This window comes from Chionomys nivalis, chromosome 11 (assembly GCF_950005125.1).
Source record: "Chionomys nivalis chromosome 11, mChiNiv1.1, whole genome shotgun sequence".
NCBI lineage: Eukaryota > Metazoa > Chordata > Mammalia > Rodentia > Cricetidae > Chionomys > Chionomys nivalis.
Window position 1 is genome coordinate 24,214,928 of NC_080096.1, and position 20,436 is coordinate 24,235,363.

The window sequence follows — 20,436 nt, forward strand, 5'->3', positions numbered from 1 at the left end:
TCAGGTCCTTGTCCTTGCAAAGCAAGCACCTTTCCAGCTACGCTCTCACTCCGCCCGAGTCTTTATTGATATTAGCTGAGGACCTAGCACTTCCTGGGGACTCTCTGTGGCTCCGAGACTGGATGACACACAAAGCCTGTTGAAGCTTGCTTGCATTTCCATAAAGGAAGATGACAGTAATAGATAAATGATTCCGGCATACGATCAACTGAGATAAGCCCTCTGAGGGCCAGGGACACAACCCTATAAGGACGACCTAGACTGGGGCGTCCAGGAGGATACGAAACCTCAGTCGTGGCTAATGGAGTAAGAAGAGCAAGAGTCCTCCAGAGAGAGAGAGAGAGAGAGAGAGAGAGAGAGAGAGAGGTCAGCACATGCAAAGGCCCTAAGATAAGAAGGAGGGAGCTCAGCCTTGCAAAGGCCTGAAGGATGGCACTGCTGGCTCCCTGAGTAAACACAGGACCCCTCCCAAGAGGAGACCAAGACCACCCTCCGTCATATCCTGAGCTTAAGGAACAAGTTTCCTCTCAGAGTCGCTGATCCCACAGAATTCAGAAGGCCCTGTCACCTTGGCAACCATGACTTAGGACCAAGCCAGGCCTAGCCAAGTGTTTTGTGCACACTGTCTTTTGAGTTTCACAGCAAAGACTTCATAGACTAGGGATTAGGGGAGGGGAGCGGAGGCCTGAGGAAATGGCAGTCTCTTCTACATCAGGGCCTGGCTAGCAGCTCTGTCCTTCCAAACTCCAAAGCTCCTATGCTTCTTATGTCTCACACTGTCCCCTGAGACCCTCCATGATGATTTATCTGCCACCACCAAGAGTGACTCACAAGGCTCCCAAGACCAAGTTAGGTCCAGACTCACTTTCCCATGAGCACCTATGCTCATCTACCTGTCCACCTCCAACCTCACTTCCTGCTTCCAGCCCCAGTTCACCCAGGTACATTCCCACCATGGGGAGGCTGTCTATTTCTGTGAAGACAGTCTACCGGAGGTTCTTTCCTAGATCTTCCACCCCCTACCCCCTAAGAACCAGCTGCTCCTTTAACCCCGTCTTCTGACACCCCAATAACACTAGGCAATGCTTCCACACCCACACCAGTGCTTCCCCCCCCCTTGAGTGGGCTCCCATGAATATTTACTGTCTCTCCCTCTCTTTACTCAATATCATATAAATATTCATAGGGCCCCTACTGTGTGTAAGACATCTTTCCTGGCATTGAGTATGCCACGGAGACTGAGACAAACTCCCCAGTGGGTGAGACTGAGTGAAGGGGAGCAGCAGGAAGTGGGAAAGGAACGGACGGATAATCAGTTGGGTGTTCGGAAGACTCTGGAAGTTCTCAGAGAGAGGGCATAAAAAGCATGCGACTGCAGATACAGGAAGTGACATCCACTGGAGGATGAAAGGGATGGGCTGAGATTGAGGCGCCCAAGGGACAGGGAGCCCCGTTATCAGACAGTACGCCTGCTGAGTTTGAACAAGGGCAAAGATGGCCTTAACAGCACAAGCCAGAGCAATATCGAGGTAGAGGTGAGGTCTGGGGAGAGGAAGCGGCACTCCCCTTCATGGTTTGAAGTTCTTCAGCTGCTGGGCAGTGGGAGAAATAGCAAGATCAAAGATGTCTTTCTATAGAGATCCACAAAAAAAAAAAAAATGAAGCTCAGGTTCCAAGAGGTGGCAGGAGGGGCTGGGGCATAGACGGAGCAAAGAGGATGTGCTCATGTTTCGATGAGAAAAGTGAGGAGGGTGCTGCCTGGCTCCCAGGGCCCCACGCTGTGTAGTGACCACTTCCATGTCTCCTTGACAGGAGCGTGAGTTCAACAAGGCAAAGACTGTAGCCCGTGCAGAGAGGATGCTCAGCAAGCAGGTGAGTCACAAAGTCCCTGAGCAACTTCTCTGAGCCCCTCCACATGCACACACTGCTATGGCCTTCAGGAAAGAGATGGGTCACCGTGTCCCTGTGGTCTCTCCCTTAGCCTCCAAGAGCTCATCTCTCTCATCTGGTGGCCATGAGAAAATGATACACACACCCAAGGGACAAAGTGCTGGACAATTGAGCGAGGCAGCCTGTCCATGGAGCTGAGGCCCAGAAGCGGTTTCTCAGCCCCTTCTGCCTCCTTTCAGACAGACACTAGCTCCTGGGGAGATGGCTGCTCAGAGTTCATCTGCAAGCAGCACCTCCCTTGCCCAGCAGAATCAACATTCACCAGGCCTGTCACCACCAAATCTGTTCATCAGGACTTGGAATCGAGCTGTTTGGTATGTCTCCCCAACACTGACCCACTTTGAACATCACTGAACCTCAGTTTGCCCATCTGCAAAAGGGAAACAATAATGCCAGCTGCCTTGCTTTGAGCCTTCTGTGAGTTGGTAAAAAGGACCACATGAAAAACCCAATACACAAAGAAGGCAGTATGACCTTTGCCTGTGCTGGGCTCTACCTAGGGCTCTCTGGCTCAATTCTGTGGTGGGAAAAGCTGTGGAAAGACCATCAAGAGGCTCCACACGGGTAGAGGCCACTGTTCCATCTCTATGTCTTCCTTTCTCCTAGTGGGACTTTGGTGGGAACTATTCCATTCCTCCAAACCTCAGTTTCTATGTCCATGAAATGGACTATTTCCACCATCTCCCTCGCTGAGGTCTGGAAACCACGGAAGCTGATCCTGCATATTAACCATCCAGTATGATACCTGGATACCGTGGCACACTCAACACCATCAGGGTCAGAGCTGGGCAGGGGCCCCATGCCTCCAGGTGCAAGTTTATCCTAAAGGAGCTGCTTCTCATGTCCTTAGCAACAGCGGCGGCCAGTGGAAAATGCCCTCATTCTCTTGTCCAGCCTTGTCCAGATAACTCAAGGTATTAGTAAATATGGTCGCTCTCAGGGAGTCCCTTCTGATCCCCAGTCTGGATCCTCCCCTTCCTTCCACTCTGCTCCCATAATCCCCTCCTGGTGTCCTTTCTGTATATGTGCTGCTTTTACTGGATGATGAATAAAGCTGTTTTGGCCAATGGCTTAGCAGAGTAAAGCCAGGCAGGAAATCTGAACAGAGACATAGAGACAGAGTAGGTGGAGTCAGAGAGACACCACGTAGCTGCCTAAGAAGAAGGATGCTGGAATCTTACCTGTAGGTCACAGCCTCGTGGTGACACAAAGATTAACAGAAATGGGTTAATTTAAGATTAAAGAGCTAGCTAATAATACGCCTATGCTATTGGCCAAACAGTGTTGTAATTAATTTGGTTTCTATGTGATTATTTGGGTCTGGACAGCTGGGAAACGAGCAAGCAGTCTCTGTTTACACTCTCCCAGACCATGCTAATCACACTGCATTTAAATTATCTGTTTAATTATCTGATCACCCCAGAGGTGATGTATTGGAATGAATGAAAGCCTAAAGGACAAGGTGGGGTGGCAGATGCCATGGCCGCCCTCAGCGATAGCCTAGAACAGTGCCTGCCACAGTGAGCCTACATACAACTTGATTAAATGAGTACATGGGTGGCTAGATATAGAAGAAAATGGCACAAAGGGAGGGTGAGGAAGGGAGGGAAGGAAGGAGGGAGGGAGGGAGGGAGGGGAGGGATGGCAGGAGGGAGGGAGGGGAGGGAGGGAGGGAGGGGAGGGAGGGAGGGAGGGAGGGTGGGGAGGAAGGAGAGAGGGAGGGAGGGAGGGAGGGCGGGCAGATGCAGGAAAGCAGAACAACGTCCTGGGGTGCTAGGTCTCCTGCTTTAAACTTCCTTTGTCCCCCCCAGCCAGCTCCCCTGGCCCTGCACCTGTTTCCCCCTTCCATTTTGTCCCTTCACCTACAGAGCAAACAGGACAGTCCCAGCCCTGGTCAGACATAACGTTGTTAACCAAGGCGAATGAAGCCTGGCTCCATCTAGCACCCTCATGTGTTATATGGTGGCCCCAGAACCCCCCCCCGCCCCCCCGCCAATTTACCTGTTGAAGCACCTTCCTCACCCACCCACTCTTCCCAGGGACAATGAAGAGACAAAGAAAGACCGTCAATTTCTTTTCTTACTCAAACATGTCACATAGATTAGTGAGCCGGGTGATCAACGCCTCCTCTCAGTCTGGATGAGGCCTCCCCTTCCAGGAGCCTCCATGCCAGTGGCATCTACAACAGACCCTGCCTTCCTCCCTAGCAGGTGAAACAGGATTTACCTGCCCGGGCCCGGCTCAGTTGCCAGTGGTACTGACCTATTAGGGACCAGCTCCACCTGCAACGGTAGGTGAGAGAGCTGATGTAAATCCTGTCGGGGGGGGGGGGGGTCCTACTCCAATGGCCCCGCAGGCAGGCAAGGTACCAATGGCATACGCCTCCTTCTGGCCTGTCTCTGGCATCTGTTTCTCCCCAGTCTGTAACTGGAGGATTTAGGGGAAAGAATTTGGCTCCCTGAGCTAATATCCAGCCTGCCTCCACTCTTGACCCTTGTTGGTCAGCCTGGCCCTGTGAGGGGAGCCTGAGGTCATCACCTCTGTAGAACAATGGGTACCTAAGTCCTTCTGATTCAAGAACAGTGTATTAAGAAGCTAATTTGGCCACATATCAAAGGCTACATTCTCCAGTGTACTTGACCAGCTAGAGAGCCGGTATAATAATCTCTCGGTTTGGCTCCTATTGTCTTTTCTACTCTCTTGGTTCCAAACTGAAGAGGGAAATAGAGGCATGTTGAGGGAGGAGGGTAGAGTGGGGAATGAGACAATATCTGTGGTCCCCGCCTGGGGTTCCCAGGCCCCTACGGGTTTTTAAAGGCAATAATGAGAGTTTGGGAGCTATTTTCAATATTTCAAGACTCCAAACAGAAAGTGCATCTACCCATGATCAGAATACCCAGGTCAAATAAGTGCCAAGTATCTGCTTCAGGCTGGACCAGTTCCCAATCAGTGAGGTCACAGCTCTTTGTCTACGGGTCTGAGTTATGGCCCACTGGAGAGTCCAGAGGTTTCACAGTTAAAGAATGCTATGTCCCCAGCCCCCTCTGCTTGACGCATGGCAAACCCTCACCCCTTTGGCAAGACTGCCTGTGGCTTTGAAAGAGGGGACTGAAATGAGGTACATTTGGGAGAATGAATGGGGTACCTTCCATCGTAAGCCAAAGGAATGAGAGCCCAAGAAATGTGCTTTTCTTGGGTTCAAGGAACAGAAGCACTGAAGTTAAGAAAGGGAAGAGTTGGTGTCAGACTTAACACACAAGGAGGGCAGGAAAGGCCTCACTCCTCACCTGGATGCTGTTTTGCCCCCGCACAGCCTTAGTGAACTAGGGGCCTTTGAGTACTCTGCTGAACCTTGTCCCACACCACTGCTGCAAGGTGGCTGGGATTGAGGGCTAGAGCTGACATGGGCCATGAGACCTGAAAACACAGCCATGGGGCTGGGAAGAGAATCCGCGTATCTCCTAAGAAATGCAGCCTGGGTCCGGGGAGCCAGTTAAGAGAGTCAAGTGTTTGCCACGCAATGTGAGTGCCTAAGTTTGGATCACCAGCCCCTGTAAAAAGCTGCATGTGAACCCAGTGATGAGGAGGGGAGGAGATGAACTCCTGGAGATCACTGGACCTCCAGTGCAGGGCGGGGGGCGGGGGAGGAGCACTCAACATCGATAGCCATCAGAGGCAGGAGAGGTGGCTAGGCCTCTCATCCCTGCCTAGCTGACAGTGTCATGAGGAGAGGGAGCTGCTTTCTTCTGTCCACGTGATGGAGGGCTAGGAAGGCGATTTGCCCTCTTTCTCCTCTAGCAAATGCCCTGGGCTCTTCTGCATGGGGGAAATGGGGCAAGGTCCCTGTGTTCATGCTGAGGACCACCTAGGAAGTGCACGCTGGGTTTGAGCTGGAGACTCAATCCTCAACCCAGCGCAACAGATGTTATAGATTTAGTTCCCGATGGAAGGCGGGCTAGAGCCTGTCTGCCTCAGGGGGAACTGTGTTCTCTAACACGCAGCTAACTGGCCTGTATTTGGAGAGTGTTCCACACACCCAGCCACCAGGAAATGAATCACTTCATTGCCTCGGTTGGCCTGTTGCTTGACATTTGGAACTGCAGGCGGAAGAGGGTGCCAGTGGCTCGCCCCTCAGACATCTTCCATGACTGGTCTTATCCATTTTTATTTCATCGGCTTCCTGCTCTTCGCTGCTTCCTCAGAGACATCAACTTCTCCCCGATTCCGATCTTGCCCCGACTCCTCCAGCTCAGAGAGGAAAGCCAGCCCTGGTGCTGCTCTATTGATCCATAGTCCACTCACTGAAGGAGGCCAAGAGAGGCACGAGGGACAAGAGAACTGTGGGGACATGGGCAGAATAGTGGGTTCCCACAGTCCAGGACAAAAGGAATGTGAGTTCCAGGTCATGGCAGAAACAGAGACAGGTGCAGGCTGGAGGATTATCGGGAAGGTAAAACCCCAGAGGCTTCATTAACAAAGGGGTAGATGAGAGAGAAAACTCAAGGGTCGCTTCTAGGTTCCTGGCTCAGGAAGATGCACGGCTGCCAAGGTCATTCATTAAGGTGGAGCAAAGATGAACGTGGGGTGGTAAAGCTATGGGGCTCAGGGGGCAGGCACAGAAGGGAGCACAGACAGGAAGAATTCCTCTTGTGGCTTTTGAGCTCAGGCCATTCGTGGCTATGTGGGTCTGAAGAGCGGTGAGCAGTCCCCAATCCCCTCCAGAGACTTAGTACAGCGACAGTCAGCATTCGCACGAGGCAGTGAAAGCCCCAAGAGCCAACAAAATGGAGAATAAAAGCAGAGCCAGCCAAAGGGTAGGTAACATTGAGAAAGATTTAAGTGGGAAGGAGCGAGGAGGCTCTCCAGACCAAAGCGGGGAGGCAGGCGGAAAGACAGTAGGAAGGTCAAGAGGCTTTGCTGCCGCCAGACTAGTGATGGTCCAGAAGTCAAGAGAGCTGCCTGGAGTTGGTAAATAGGAAGTCACATGGTGCCCTAGGCTAGAGCACTTCCCCTGGGCTGAGGAGGGTGAAAGCCAGATGACAAGCCCTGAGAAAGGACTTGGCAGACACTCTTGCAGGAAGGCAGGCTGGGATAGGAGGGAGAGAGACAGGGTGAGAGCCAGAAGCGGATGCAGAGTCAGGGAAGGGTGTCAGTGTGTTTTTAAGATTCAAATCAAGCATGCTGCTGGGCTAAAGGAAACAAAGGGGCTGGCACACAAGGGTGGGCATGGGAGGGATGGGAGGGAGGGTCCTGGGCAGCACAGAGCACAGGATCTCCAGACCCCTGATGCCCACATTCAGTGGCAAGGCACGCACACACACGTCCATGAGTGTCTACTTTTCCATGATGCAAAAGAGGAAGTTCAGCAAAGGTAGAGGTGGCAGGGAAACACCCCAGAGATGTGAACACTATCAAGATGGAGCCTTGAGTCCAGAAGGGACAAGAGCCAGAAGCAAGACACACCAGAAACAGAGACAGATGGGAGGGGCTGCAGAGGGCTGGAGCAAGAGGAAAGGGAAGCAGAGAACTGGTTCAAATTAACGTTCTGGGATGAATGATCTTTCTCTTTTCAAAGCCATCAGTTCATTCTTACTGAGGCTAACATCTACCTTAGTATTTCACTGTAACAGCAGCTTTCAGCCTAACACTTCTGTAATAATCAAGTCTTCCTGGACATAGTCTAACGAGAGTATATGCTCACTCCGTATCTAAAGCATCCCTTGCTCTCTTGTCCTGCGTCTGGACAACCCTTCACCAGGGAACAGCCACCATACAGAAAACAAAAAGAAAAATCCGCACTTGCTCTGGGAAGCAGCCTCTAGGATGTCCAGTTTGATTGACAGCCACCCGATGAGCATTCACTCAGGAAGTACTTGCTGAACATCTCCCTGGCTACAGACAATGTCCCAGGTACTGGGGACAATGCTGTAAACTAAAGGTCCAAAGCTCTTCAGTGGACAAGAACACATGTCAGGCACGTTGCAAGTACGGATATTCACAAGCATGGTAGTGAACGTTGCAAGTACGGATATTCACAAGCATGGTAGTGAAGACACCAATCTCCATCCATTTTACCAGTGCAACCGAGGCCCAGGAAAACCTGAGCCAAGCTTCTCTCCCTGCTGACTTTCAGTCCGAAGTTTGTGCTCAGAGAATTTAACACCTGTGCTCTGAGAATTTTGAGGGGGTGTAAATTACCTATGGATCTTGCCAAAATGGAGATTCTGATTCCATCAGTGGAAGCTAGGGAGCTGAATGTCTAAGAAACTTCCTAGTACCTTGGGACATGTTGCCAGCCAGTCTACTGTGCCTATTCTCCAGACTCACTAGTCTCTCCCTCGCTTCCTGAATGACTGGGTGGATGGATGAAAAGATGGGTAGGCGGCTGGGCGAATAGAAGGATGGATAAACAGGTGAGTAGAAGGATGGGTGAGTGGATGGAAAGATGCATGGATAGATAGATAGACAGACAGACAGACAGACGGGTAGGTAGAAGGGTAGCTGAGTAAATGGGCAGATGGTTATCTAAATAGATGGAGGGATAGATAGATAGATGATGGATGGATAGATGAATGGATGGACAGACAGATGGGTGGATAGATAGATTGACAGGTCTATCCCTGAGCCGCCTATTGTCTGTAGACTTCCGGTCTTAGCACTTCTATTTGCATAACTGACCTTTTACTTCAGTTTCCCTGATAAGCCTCTGATTTTTCTCAGGGAGAGTTCTAAATACCAAGGGCTAGGGCCCCAAACTCCGGGGACTTCCTCCCGAGGAGTAGGTCCTTCCCCGTCCAGGGGAGACTTGAAGACTGGACTTGGCTGGTCCACTCGGACTTTCCTCCCATGCTGCCTCCCACTAGCAGCCCTGAGAAAAACAGGTAGGGGCTTCTGTCTGCTTTTCAACAAGCACTAAATCTAGAGGAGTGGGAATTTGTACCCAAGGAAAACTGAATCAGGCTTCCAGAGTGCCCTGAACTGTCACCTAACAGATCCAGGCTGGGGGAAGGACTTGATGACCGGAGTTCCCACACCCCAGGGCTTGTGTGAGCAGTTCAGGATAGCTAAGCTTGCCCAGTCTCCTCTGGGGGCTGCACATCTCACTAACACAAACTGTCACCTCCAGGGTGCAGTGGCCTCAGAAACAGGGCTGGGACTAATGAGAAAGGTGAGGCAGAGGGGCAGGAAGTAGGGAGAATTATTGTGGCTGGAAAGGCAACTGCCGAGACAATGACGACCTTCCTAGGTTCCTTCGTGGTCAGAGTCACAGGGGTGTGACCGCTGTGTGACACAGCGGAAGCTGATCTTCAGTAAACTTCCTTTCGCCCCTGGGGAGCTGGATACCTGAGTGGCTCCTGGACAGGCACAGACAGAAGGTAGGTCAGGGCAAATACGTGAAAAACGCAGAGATCTGGCTTGCTCCTAGATACTCACTCAGAAGTTGAGAGAGACGGGTTGGGACTTGATGTCTTAACTGGAAGCAAATCTCAAGTCCAGACTCTCCCCTCCTGCCTGTACTTGAACAAGGAACCTAATCTTCTTAAGCCTCAGTGTACCCAACTACAAGAAGACGCATTTCTTTGGAGAGCTGTAACGTATACGGGAGAAAGGTGCAGCCCTCAGCACGAGAGTTCTGTGAGGAACAGTTCTGGGGAAACAGTAACGACGCAGAAGGAGGGGTGCAAATGTAACAACCCCCCAAACGGCCTGCTACTCCAACATCCAAGCCTGTATCCTTGGCACCAATTAGTCACCTGCTCATGCTTGAAGAATCTGCAAGACGAAGGCAGCCCAGGGCAGCTAACCCCCTTCCTTTGCTTAGCGTTCCCTGGACCTTGGGCACCTTTCAACTGTCCTTCAGGGAGTGAGTGAACCTGGTCTGAAATGGCGTTTGCATCTGTGTCCCCAGCTCAGGGCCACTTGGTTCTCAGTTAATGTTCTAGTGCGCTCTAGCCCTTGGGTCATAAGCAGATGACGCAAGCAGAGGTCTTAAAACCCTGCTAGCTGGCAGAGCTGTTTGGGCTGAAGAGAGACTTAAGGAGAGGCCATAGAAGAGGTCCTGGGTTCAAGTTCAGGTAGAGGCTCGGCTCTGAGGAACGGTGAGGGTTGGGTAGAGAGGAAGACGACCTCCACAGTGACTGGGGGGTCTCGATGTCCAAGGAGGAAAAAGACTAGGAAAGAGGGGGTACCAGAGAGGAAAGGGGGGGGAAGAGAAGAAAAGAACAGGTCAGAAACCAAACTGAATGGTACCCATGCTCGCTCCGATGAGGTTGACTATGCAGTCTCCCCACATGTGGAAACCGTGAAATGCCTCTATAAACCAGTCCCAACAGCCACCAGCTCTATTGTCATTTTTCTCTAGTGATAAAGAGTTTGCGACACTCACGTAGAGGTAGTACAGTGACCTAGGATCCAGGAGTGGCTTTTATTGGCTTCTGACAGCTCCTTCAGGCCCAGGAGGCTGGGGCACAGAGCAGAGACATGGGATGAACAGGGTCCTCTGAGCTTCTCCCAGTTCCCCTCTCTCTATGATCCTCTAGGTTCCCCCAGCAGCACCTGTGTTCCCCAGACCACCCTACGACCCCCTCTCTTCCTTAAGCCCTAATTTGCTTTCGTTGGATACTTAACCACATCAAAGAGAAAATTAGCTAACACAGGGCACAGTTCAACATCATTAAAAACACTTGCATTTGTGCTACCCTCACTGGTGTGCATTTATTCCTTCTCTGCCACATACATTTAGGGGGCTACCACCTTTTATGTGAAAAATGATGCCGTGAACATGTGTAAGATTTCTAAAGTCCATCTAAGGGCCTGGGACAGTGCAGGCCCTCAGTAAATGCCTGCAAAAGGCCTCTATTTTCTCATATTCTCTAAGTGAAGCACCCATGGATTAATAAATTTTTTCGTTAACTGGGGTCTTCAAGAAACAAAGCCTTAGCCGGGCGGTGGTGGCGCACACCTTTAATCCCAGCACTTGGGAGGCAGAGGCAGGCGGATCTCTGTGAGTTCGAGACCAGCCTGATCTACAAGAGCTAGTTCCAGGACAGGCTCCAAAACCACAGAGAAACCCTGTCTCAAAAAACCAAAAAAAAAAAAAAAAGAAGAAGAAGAAACAACCCCTTAAGCCAGAAGGGTGAACTCTAGGAGAATCTGTGAGCACAGAATGAATAAGAGGGATCTGGGACTCTGTAAAACAATGGGTCAGGTGGGACTTGTCCCCAAGCTCACCAACACCCTCAGATTTCTCGGCTCCTACCTTCCTCATAACACTGCTGATAATGAGGTTGTAACCCAGTTGGTATAATGCTCATTTGGCATGCAAGAGGCCCTGTGCTCAATTCTCAGCTTATAAACCAGGCATGAGAGTATATGCCTATAATCCCAGAATTTGGGTGGTCAAGGCAGAGAGAGTAGAAGTTCAAACTCATCTTACATAGCAAGTTCAAGGCTAGGCTGGGACATATGAAACACTGTCTCAAAAAAAAAAAAAGTGATGTGTCAGACTGAGTCAGAGTGAAACACCTCTCTCCAGAGAAAGAGGTGGCAAACAAGACAGAATAACTTCAAAATATACAGATTTGCATATACAGATATGCAAATCAACCCCTCAAAATTTAATTTAGGGAGCTGGAGAGATGGTTCAGAGGCTAAGAGCATTGGATGCTCTTCCAAAGGACACAGGTTTGATTCTCAGCACCCACATGGCAGCTAACAGCTCTCTGTAACTCCAGTTCCAGAGGATCCAACATCCTCTTCCAGGCTCCACAGGTACCACATATACACACATACATGGGCACAGGCATACATAAAGGCAAAACACCCATCCACATGAAGTAAAAATGAATGAGAGAGAGAGAGAGAGAGAGAGAGAGAGAGAGAGAGAGAGAGAGAGAGAGAGAGATCCAATTTAGCAATTTGGCTAGGTCTCATGGTATAGGTCTATACTCCCAACTACCTGTCTTGGGCAACTTAGACAGATCCTGTTTCAAAGTAAACGTGAATGGGGAGAGGACTGGAAATGCAGTTCAGTGGAGAGTGCTTGCCTAGAATATTAGCGTTCAGTTTTCAACTTTGCAAAAACTACTATAATTTTAATACATAATGAATATATATAATATGCATTAGCAAATCACAAAAAGAAAAGGCCAAGAGCTGACAAGCACACAGCAGACTTTCAAAGTGACTAGAAACTGGACAATGTAACAGTCATTCAAACAGTGACATGTCACTTTGACCTCATACCCAAGGCAGAATCAGGAAAGTGTTGGTAATATTAAATATTGAAGAGGATATGGGAAAGCAGAAACTCAAGGTACTCAAAGTAGAGCTGGCATATCAGCTGATACAAAACACCATGGAAAAACAACAGAAAATCAGCCTGCTACTAGGGACCTCAGGCTCCCATTCAGAATAACAGAGTTATCATCAAGCAAGATCCCAAGAAAGCTTGTAGGGGATATGAAAGGTACAAGCAGGTTCTTCAGCACTTTGTGCATGGTCAGAGATCAAGAAAGGCAAGGGTGGAGGATTGAGTGCAGAAAAAATATAAATAATTCCTGATGCAACACTGTCTCAGAAACCCAAGTCCCAGGATAGACACACATAAGGAGCCCAGAGGGATCTCTTGCTCTTACTGTCCTACAACTTGCTCTGTAGACCAGGCTGGCCTCGAACTCACAGAGATCCACCTGCCTCTGCTTCCCTGAGTGCTGGGATTAAAGACATCCAGCAGGATCTGAAAAACATGGGGTTGAGTAAAACAAGTAGGAAAATGGAAACAAGGAAATGTATAGGGCAATGTCATTTAGAAACACCCCGCCATACTGGATAAGGACCGTGCGTATTTCAAGAGGAATGGTGAGGGATGGGTAAATTTATCAAATAAATACATCAGGCGAGGTTGGAGACCTCAGCGTAGATCTTGTCCTCTGGATGTGTTTGGGGAGGTTTTGCCTCTTCAAGGTTCACAGCGTACTGCTGCCAGGGGCCAGGAGTGTGAAAACCGCACACAGGAGGCCTGGTGAGTTCTGGAGGGGAGGAGTTCTTTCTCCTTTTCCAGTTATGAGGAGCGGTTGTGCTGGCTTTATAGCAGGGAAGATAGGTGAGGGATGGGATGCTGAGACCCATCCTCATCCACTGCCCTGAGCACCCCAGGGCACAGGCAGGCAGACCGTGGGCCTCATTTCTAGAAGCTCACATGCATCAGGCTGATCAGGGGACAGAGCTCACAGCGGTGAACTTTTGGGTTCTAGCGTAACAATTCTGGCTTCCTTCTGTGTTGTTGATGGAAGCACTTCTAAGTCCATCCTGAAATAGACAGGATGGGCCTTACTATTGCTCCCATTTTACAGGTAAGAAAATAGAGACCCAGTTACAGAGAGGAAATTATTTTCATTACCTCAAGGCCACACAGGTTGTGAGAGGCCAGACGGAAGCTGGAAGACTAGCTTGCTGACTCCTGGGTCATACAACGCCTTTCTCTTGGTCACTCTGCTATGAACCAACCTTCTAGGATTGTACATACGACAGGAACCAAGAGGACAAGAAGCCAGGGTGTTATCGTGAAGGTTTTATTTGGGGACAGTTTAAAGGGAAAAATAAAGCATTACATTTTCACCCCCTCCTCTCCATAACGTATCAGACATACCCACTCATCCCCAATCCTGCCAATCTCTGAGTTTCTGTCCACCTCTGACCTCCACTGTCACCTCAAATGGCACTGTATGATTGTCAATGGGACTCAAGCTGGGGCAGGGGTAGGGCAGGGAGACACAGGCAGCGCTAGAGAGACAAGCCCCTAGACGCCTTACTGCATCAACTCTACCATACCCACTCATCTCAGGAAGAGCCATCGATCATGCCACACAAAATGCCTGCACGCCCTCTGATAATACACCCCACCAACGGTCTAAATTTCAGTCTCTGCTTTCTCCTTCCAGAGCTACAACCGTCACACTTGCTTACTTTCGATCAATAAAGAGATGTCGCTACTTAATAGTGGGACTTACTCGGTTTTTCTATCTGGAAACCTAGAAGACGGACACGATTTCCGTCTTGAAGTTTCTGGATCATAATTGCACTTAAGTGAGTCTGAAGGAGACACTGGCAGAGAAAAAAGGGCTCTTTGTGCAGCAACGTGAGCCCTAGACCACACAGAGAGTCTCAAATAAACTTCTAAGAGATATTGGCACTCTCAATAATTGACCTATGCTATTTTTAACATCACAAAAAAAATCCCTGTGATGATGATTATGTCTAGGAGAGGACCGACATCCCTTTAGAGATCAGTTCGGTTTCAAACTTTCCAACGATATAGCAACAAGCGGTAGGTGAAAAGTAAAATGGGGTTTCCGGTGGGAAAACTCTCCCCAATAAGGAGAATACTGAGTCAATGCCCCCTGCCCCACCCAGGCATTAAATGTGGATGGCTCAAAAGCAGACACAAAGGAGTTCTGTGTACTGGACTTGACATGAGTGGCCATTATACTCCTGGCTCATGCACACCAGACACATTTATCTGATATGGCTCCTGGTGGTGGTCACCTAGGACTCTCCCTGAAGAATGTTCTATTATAGTTTGGATAGGGAAATCCACAGTATCTTGGGATCCATTCCATGTGGGAGAAGAGGGTGCAAATGAAGGCTTTGTTACCCTAGAAACTTCACAGTCCAGGCCAGAGGCTCACGGGGTCTTGGAGAGGAAGACAAAGGTCCTCCTGGCACACGACATCAGGCGACATAAGCGCCCATGTCACAGTTCTACCTAGACAGGAGCCCGAAGTTTAAGAGCAAAGTGACTTTACCATCATCTCTGAGACAGCTGTATGGACGATGGAGGAGCCTTGCTTTTTTTAATGGCTACAAGTTTGGGATCCAGGGCAGAAGGATTCCAAATGGCTGACACCTCTTGGATTTCCTGAGAAAAACGGCATCTGGAGGAATGTGTAAGGGATCTCAAGTCAGGTAGACCTGAGTCCAAACTACGCCTGGGCTGCTACTGTGCACGCTGAGTTAACACATGCCAAAGCCTGAGCACACACTCGCCAGGGAGTTCTTGGTGCACCTCGGCTACAGGTGTCACTCCTCTGGCTGTCCACACAACTTTCTGAGACCCCCAGCTAAAGGCACACAGCCTCCCTGGCGGGCTCCTCTGTCCTCCACGGTGCTGCTGGGACCCACCTTCCCCTTTAAGCAACACCTTCCTGAGGCAGGTACAGTCCAAGTCGGCTGCCCGAATAAACTGTCCCCTTGGAGGTGGAGGCCCTGTGCCTTAGCTCTGAAGCTCAGCCTGATCTCCACCAGGAGCATGTGTTCTGCTGACTCCGCTGGCCTGACAGGGACAATGGCGTGGGTAAGCCAGGTACAGGAGGCGCTACTGCCAAAGCCACCTGCTGGAGTCTCCAGGACCAGCAGAGCCCATCATTGTATCAGACCCTGTACACTAGTTTCTCAGTCCCTTTGATTCAACAAAGCCACACAAGCCACCCACCCTAGACAGGGCCATCACTGCCTGCTGTAATGGAGTCAGCCTTGGTTTTTGGTTTTTTATTTGTTTGGTTTTGGTTTGGTTTTTTGGTTGTTTTGTTGTTGTTGTTGTTTTTTTTTTTTTTTTTTTTTTGACCATGAGCCCACAAATTAATTACAAATGAGATTCCAAACCCAAACACATCTTGGTGACCGAACAGCTAGTTACCCTTTTTTAGACATTCCCCTGTTGGGATCTAGGGGCGTTGAGGACTTGTTGCGTTGCTTCTAGAATCTAGGACACCAGCTCATCAACCTGTGACATTTAGTTGCAGAGCAAAAACAACTGGGAACGGAACTAGGTGTCTGTCACTGCGTCACCTCTACAAACCAGCTGGCTCTCTTAGTCCCTAAAACTCAGTTTTGCTTCATCAACCCCTGGGAAGCTCTCCAAGGAAAAGAATATGAGAACCGTCTGCTGGGGGAACAGCTAGCTGTCCGTCAGACACCAGCTCTATGCTCAGCAGACCTCATGCAGCTGGGTGCTGGGGCTACCAAGAGAAATAAAACCCTGCCTCTGCTCCGGGGGAGCTCATGGGTCAGCAGTTGAGGCAGACAAACACATTTCCATTTCCTTGGTACCACAGTAGAATACTGGCTCCACGTGGCGCAAGAGGCAGGCTGAAAGCCGGTACTTAAGAAACAAGCAAGACAAAAAACATCAACTGGGATTCATTCCTTTTAAACCATAAAGGTGAGGATGTAGAAGAAAATCAGAACTCTTTACAGGTACGGTTTAATATCTGTTCTATTTGCAATCACTCCTTGGGGACAAAGGGACATCTCAGCCTTTTAAAACAGCACAGTTTCTCAATCCAGAGAAAAGTAGCTATGCTTGAGAAGAACTAAGGGTGTCGAACTGCAGGCCTCCATGGCCAATGATGCAGAAGATGGGGGCCCACCAAGGCTCTGGGATGGGTAACTGGGCAGTTCTGGAAGGGAGATATGAGAGCAATTATCTTAGGAGGGAAGCACCAAGGTAAGGCGCCCCAAGGGCAGGTGGATGTACAGGCTGAATGGACTGAGAGTATCTACGAACCAGGAAGCCAACAGACATATCTGGAGATGGTTCACAGGACAGCTGTCTGGAAGCTTCTGGATAGTGTTAGAGGGCTGAGCAGGGATGAGGTCATCTGGGGAGTGGGGACAGGGTGAGAAAAGTGATAGCTCTCGGACACAGTGCTTCAGGGAGAAAGCTGAGTGTTAGAGAGTGGGAGGCACCGAAATACAAAATCCCAAAAGCCCAGAAAAGAGAGACTTCAAAAGAAGTGGCTCAGAGTGGCCAAGGCCACAGAGAGTAGGCAGGGGACATGCAATGGGATTGGCAATGAGGAGGCGCGCAGTGATCTCTTCTAGAATGTTTCAATGCCAGGCTGCTGGAGTGACTGGGAGCAGGGGGTGAGTGAATATCCCCTTGGATATTGGGTAGGTAGTTAAATGAGGTTAGGAAGGCCAAGTGTTTTATGGTCTGATGTGAAAGATACACTTGCTTACAGGTCAAGAGGAAGCAGGTTTCAAAGAGGGAAGTAGAAGGGGCGGGTAACTAACGAGAGGAGGGAGGCTGGGGTTCAAGGGAAGTGGGGGTCAGAGTGTGATGAAAGGCAGGCAGGAAGGATGAAATGGAAGGAGACAGGCACGGACGAGGAAAACACACACACACACACATACACGTGCCCCCCCCCCCCGCAAACCCTCGTGTTCACTATATCCGGCAGCCCCCTAGCCAAAGGAGGTGCTCAATCCCCAAAGCATCTTCTACAGTCAACAGTGTGAAGAGATCACAAAAGGAATGTCTTTCCTTCCCCCATGCCTCACACACCACATCCTGCAGATCTGTCACTAACTCTATTTTCAAATGTCTGCTTGACTGCAAGGCCAGACAGTGTGTGGAAACGCACAGGAAAGCTACTGAGAGAAACAAGCCAGAGCTGGGCCTGCCAGAGAGCAGCTGCCCCTCCTTGAGACACACACACTCTCCAATTTATATACCTACCTAAGAAACAACGACAAATGGGTCTCAAAAAGGCAGCCTTCCAGCAATGCTGAGCCCTGTGAAGGCCCGGGTGAGTCGGCCTTTTTCTCTCTCCAGGGACCTGGCATACTCAAGGGGGCACGGCAAACCCAGCAAGAAAAACAGATTTGGCAATCCCGAACGAGTTGCAGTTGACCAAGGCAGAGAGGGCCCTGGCCTGGACAACCATTTAATGGGCCCTACAGCACGTAACAACGGAGCCCACAGCCCATGTGAGAAGTCTTGGTGACTAGAAAGAAGCATTGGTGTGAGCAGCCTCCGGGTGTGTGTGGGTGTGTGAGAGGCCAAAGCTGAGAGACAGGTACACCACGGGCGCCCCTCTCTGGATGTCAGTGGCTATGACTCCTTAGGTGAACTGAGAAAGTCCGGTCTAGAAGGGATAGACAGGCAAGACTGTCTTGGGGAGCCCTCCCTCACAGGGAACCCCAACATTGAATGACTACGGGACGGGTGGCAAGGTCTGAGTACACAAGATGCTGGAGACCAGAGAGAGCCTGAGAGTTTTTACCATTTACTCGCTGGACAACCATGGGTGGGGTGCACTTTCCAAGAAGCGGCAGGGTTTTGGGATGGCCCAAGCCAAGGCTTCAGAGAGTCAACCTGTAGTTTTAAAATACCAAGCAAACAAGCAGCAACAAAAGCTCTACTCTATGCCGGAGTGTCCCGGCTCCAGGCCCAGGCATCAGGTACTTGGGGTTTTCTTCCCCAGCGGGTGATAGCATCCAGTATCCAGCGAAGTGAAAATGCAGCTCCGGGCATCCCTGCTTGGACTGGTCCCCTTACAGGCACAGAGAACTTTCTAGGTTGTTGCTAAGCTTCAGAAGGTGCCATGGGGAAAGTAGGAGAGGACCAGTTGAAACCAGTAACCTTTAGTGTGTCTGGGTTCACTAAAAGGTCCACGTGCCTCCCCACCTCCCACTACTAACTGTAAGCTGCAGCCAGACATCCATCCTAAAGTCCCAGGACTCTCCGCACCCTTCAAGTCTGTCCCGACTGGCTTAACGAGACCGGGTCCTGCCACCCGCGCCACGGTTGCCGCAGCCCAGGCGTTCGGCTGCAGCAGGGCGCGGGAAAGGGCACTTTGGCGCGGAGTGGGAACCAAGCAAGGGGGATGTGTCGGCACGGACCCTGGCGGCGACATTCGCCTTCCTCCCTCACAACTCAGCATGATCCCTGCCTCCACCTCTAGTGGTTCAGCCCCTTCCAACCACCCCAACATGAGCCCTTCAAGAAAGATTGCACGGGACCCCCCGACCTGGGCGCGCGCCTACCTGCATCCCGCCCCCAGCCCGAGCACCGAGGGGGCGGAGGGCATGTGAAGAGGGGGGGGAGGAGACCGCAGTCTCTGGGCGCTTGGGCGGGGGCAACGGCTTTGGTCTGAGAAAATGGGCGGGGGCAGGGGAAGACCGACCCCGCAGACGCGGAGGGGGCGCGCCTAGCCTCTCTAACCCCCGGGACGGGCGTGCCAGGCAGAATAGGGGAGCTAATGGGGGAGTAGGGCTCCGGGAAAGTTTATACCGGAAAAGCCTGGCACCTTATGGGGCTGGGAGATTGGAGAAACTGAAGCCACAATCCAGGTGGCCCGCAACCCCGGGAGGGGGATGTCTATCTCCCAGGCCCCACAAACTGGCCGGATCCGGCCAAGTTGCGGCTGGGCTTGGGGACGTCCATGAGGGTAGAGGTGAGGACGTGGTCGAAGATGGAGTGGACGTTCTAGACAGACAGAGGCGAATATAAGAAGCAGGGTGGGTAATCAAGAGGAGGAAGCCAAGCTGGGGTGGGGGAAGGGACTGGGACCGCGTCGAGGTTGGGTGGGCTCGGGTGGGGCGCGCGGCCCGGCCGGACTCACCCGCGGCAGCCGAGGCACTGAGCAGCCCCCAACCCAGCAGCAGCAGTAGTGGCGGCGGCGGCGGTGGCGGCGGCGGCGGCGGTGGTGGCGGCGGGCGGCCCCAGCGACTCCCGGTGCCCGGCACAAGCGCCCAAATCCCGGTTTCGCCGCGAGCCCTCCCTGCCGGGCAGCCGCAACATCCCTGCTCCGGTGCCCGCGAGCGCGGCATGGCGCGGCCGGCAGCCCGAGGGAGAGGCTCCGCTCGCCGCTGAGGAGAAAGGAGGTCAGGAGAGCTCTGAAGCTTTTTTTTTTCTTTCTGCTCCGGGAGGAAAAAAAAAAATCCCGGTACGCGGGAGCCCTGAGCTTCTGCGGCTGGAATGAACCAAGTGTCCGCCCGGCCGGGGAGAGGCGCGCTGCGCTCTCGGAAATGACTCGCTCCAATCCCGCTTCGCGGGGTTCGCGCCGGGGGGGCGGGGGGGTGAATTATCCCCGGATTAATCACTCCGGAGCCGCTTCTCCGCCGCTCCAAATGCTGGGGGTGGAGGCGCAGCTAAGGAAAAAAAAAACGGGGGGGGGGAGTTTCAGCGCCACCCGCACCTCCAGATAAACCACAAATTACATCTTTAAAGGGTTGTTTATTCCTATTTGTTTTACAATTGACCAGTTTCTTTTAAGTTCAGTCCTCCAGCTTTCATTTATAATATCACCATTAATACAGCCCCTCCCGTACACACACATACACACGCATAGAGACACACACTTGCACACACAGGCACATACACGCCTCCTCCACGCTTGAAAATGGGAATGCTGGCTGGGGAAAGGTAACCGAGGAAGATCACAGTTCCCCGAGTATCTTAAGAGATAATTTTGGGTGCTGGCTTTGAACTTGCAGTCTCGGGGCTGGGGAGGACACGCTGGAGCTCAATTCACAGGAGATGGGTGCGTGGACAAGGAGGAAGGCAGGGTTAAGAATTTAAGAGTGGGTGAACCGGGATGAAGGGTCCCTTTCACTCGATCCAGAACAGTCCTACCCCTAGCCTAAGTATGTGTACTGGGTTGAGGCAGGGGTGTGAGGTTGGGGCAAGGACTGTGTTAA

At 51.2% G+C, this 20,436-nt stretch overlaps 1 protein-coding gene across 7 annotated transcripts in view; it reads right to left on the reverse strand.

Annotated features, from left to right (window-relative positions):
• Csmd2 (CUB and Sushi multiple domains 2) overlaps positions 1-19,694 on the reverse strand; it is a 543,351-nt gene extending 523,657 nt beyond the window's left edge. For all 7 annotated transcript variants that reach the window (XM_057784126.1, XM_057784125.1, XM_057784122.1 and 4 more), the window contains exon 1: positions 19,359-19,694. In XM_057784126.1, coding sequence (XP_057640109.1) covers positions 19,359-19,566 — 208 coding nt within the window. In that variant the 5' untranslated portion in view covers positions 19,567-19,694. The remainder of the gene's footprint in view (positions 1-19,358) is intronic.
• Positions 19,695-20,436: the final 742 nt, after the last annotated feature.